Source organism: Meleagris gallopavo, chromosome 27 (genome assembly GCF_000146605.3).
Source record: "Meleagris gallopavo isolate NT-WF06-2002-E0010 breed Aviagen turkey brand Nicholas breeding stock chromosome 27, Turkey_5.1, whole genome shotgun sequence".
Lineage (NCBI taxonomy): Eukaryota > Metazoa > Chordata > Aves > Galliformes > Phasianidae > Meleagris > Meleagris gallopavo.
Window position 1 is genome coordinate 821529 of NC_015037.2, and position 2489 is coordinate 824017.

Consider the following 2489-nt stretch of genomic DNA (forward strand, 5'->3'; position numbering starts at 1 on the left):
CCCCCATGTGGCCCAGTGGCCCTCCTGAAACTGCTGTCCCCTAAACCTGGCATCTCCACCCATGGTACATGATGTCCCCTGGGATCACTGTCCTCTGGATTTGTTGTCCTCTTTGAACCTGGTGTCCCCACTTGGAGTCCTGGTGTCATCCCTGAGCCCTGTGTCCCCTGGGGCTGCTGTCCCTTGGATCCGCTGCTTCCCCCCAAGTGGTCCAGTTCCCCCCCCAGTGCTTCTGTCACCCTGTGGCCTGGTGTCACCCCTGGACCCTGTGTCACCTGCAGTTCTGCTGTGTCCATACCCACTGTCCCTTGGAGCAGCGTCCCTCCTGGACTTGTTCTGATGTCCCCCATGGGGGGGCCAGTGTCCCCCCTTTGGGCCCAGTGCCCTTTACCAGGACTTGTGTCTCTTCCTGGGCTCGGTGTCCTTTGGACCCCATAACCCCCAGTCCAATGTCTCCCCTGGTACCAGGATCCCCTGGTGCTGTTCCCAGCCCCACACGGTGACCCCTACCCAGGACCCCATAGGGATACCCGGAGGCGGAGCCTCTCTCCTGGCTCCGCCTCCTTCATTCACGCCACGCCCCCATTGACCTGCAATGTCACGCCCCTTCTTCTAGCCCCGCCCATCGCATTAAGCCCCGCCCCTCGGCCTGGGGCCGGTGGCGATTTCCGGTTCCGGGGCACACGGAGGTGAGTGGCGGCGTCGCCGCTTCGCGAGGTCCCGGAGGTTCATGGGGTAAGGGGAGATCCCGGGGCGGTTCTGTCCTTCAGCGGAGCCCCTCAGCCATGGCGAATCATCTCCGTTTCATCGGCCGCACCGTCATGGTGCAAAATGGCAACGTGGATGCGGCCTACGGGGCGCTGAGCAGGTGAGGGGCTGCGGCTGGGCCCGGTGAGCATCGCAGGGGGTTGGGGCAGAAAGGACTTCACGGCCCCCCCCGCCTCGGGTCCGCCCTCTGATGTGAGTTGGCTGCTCCGCACAAGGGTCCCATCTCTTTTCCTGTGCAGCTCTGGGTCCTGATCCCTCTCCTTTCAGAGCAGCACCTTCCTCCTTTTTGCAGCCCATTTTTGGTTGTGTTCTTGTGGAATCAGGTGCACTCCCAGAGCTGCTGTGACTTTGGGTTCCTGCATCTCTTCAAGTCCTTGCAACCTCCCAGGTGCAGCAAGGAAGAAGCAATGTCTGGAACGCACCAGCTGTAAAGTTTGGGAGCTGACAGCAGATCTTTGCATTCCACTCAAAGATCTCTGCAGGGCTCAGCATCAGGGAAAAAGCTCATTTATTGTGAAGTGAGTTTCATGTGGTGAGCGAGCAGGGGGGACAATAAGCAGTGTGAGCTTTGATCTTGAAATGCAAAGGCTCAGCAGGCACAGGGTTCGGTGAAAGGGGAGATAAAGGCTGTCAGGACGTTACAAGCTGCTGGGCTGTGGGCAGTGCAGGAAGTGGCAGTGAGGGCACAGCGGTGGGGAGGAGGATGTGATCACTGTTCTCTGGTGTCCCCTTCCCCACAGGATACTCTCACAGGATGGCATCACTGAGTCGGTGAAGCAGCGGCGTTACTACGAGAAGCCGTGCCGCAAAAGGCAGCGCTTGGCCTATGAGGCATGCCGGCGTGTCTACAACAATGAGATGGCACGCAAGATCTCCTTCCTCTCCCGCAAGAGCCGCACAGACCCCTGGCTGGGCTGCTAGCAGGGCTGCAGCCATCTGCCTGTATGGCTGTCTGTCCATTGGGCGCTGCTTCTGTTAATAAAAGCTGTTCTGGTTCAGCCACACTTGGGTGTTGCTGTCAGAGGGGTGGGGGGAGTGGAGAAGCACTGATGGGCGTGGGTTGGAGGATTGCAGGTAAGGTTAATTAGCCGGGGTGGCTCCGTGTCCGGGTGCCGGTGGCCCTGTCTGCCCTCTTGTGGTTGTTTCCCTCCTTTTCACAGAATCACAGAACGGTTTGGGTTAGAAGGGACCTCAAGGATCACGAAGCTCCAATCCCACACCAATGCAGGGCCACCAACCTCCACGTCTCACAGCAGCCCAGGCTGCCCAGGGCCCCATCCTTGCTGCCCTTGAACACCTCCAGGGATGGACAGGGATCCACAGCCTCTCTGGGCAGCTGTTCCAGCACCTCCCTACTCTCACAGCAAACAACTTCCCCCTGACAGCCAGCTGAAAGCTGCCCTCCTTCCACTTCCAGCCATTCCCCTCATCCTGCTCTCATCCCCCCTTCCCCAGAGCTGCCTCCCCTCCTGTTTGTGGCTCCCTTGAGGTCCTGCAGGCTGCACTCAGCTCCCCCCCAGCCTCCTCTTCTCCAGCTGAACGAGCCCAGCTCCCCCAGCCTGGCTTTGCAGGGAGGTGCTGCAGCCCCCCGCTCATCTCTGTGCTCCTCTGGACCCCTCTCCAACAGCTCCCTGTCTCTCTTGCCCTGGGTGCCCCAGCCCTGGGCGCAGTGCTGCAGATGGGGCCTCACAAAGCAGAGCAGAGAGGGACGATCCCCTCCT

General features: G+C 60.4%; 1 protein-coding gene across 1 annotated transcript; it reads left to right on the plus strand.

Annotated features, from left to right (window-relative positions):
- The first annotated feature begins 657 nt into the window (after positions 1 to 657).
- On the plus strand, positions 658 to 1772 carry MRPS21 (mitochondrial ribosomal protein S21). Its single transcript, XM_010723919.3, has 2 exons — positions 658 to 868; positions 1509 to 1772. Exons 1-2 carry the CDS (start codon positions 786 to 788, stop codon positions 1687 to 1689), a joined length of 264 nt encoding a protein of 87 aa, XP_010722221.1. The 5' UTR covers positions 658 to 785; the 3' UTR covers positions 1690 to 1772.
- The last annotated feature ends 717 nt before the right edge of the window (positions 1773 to 2489 follow it).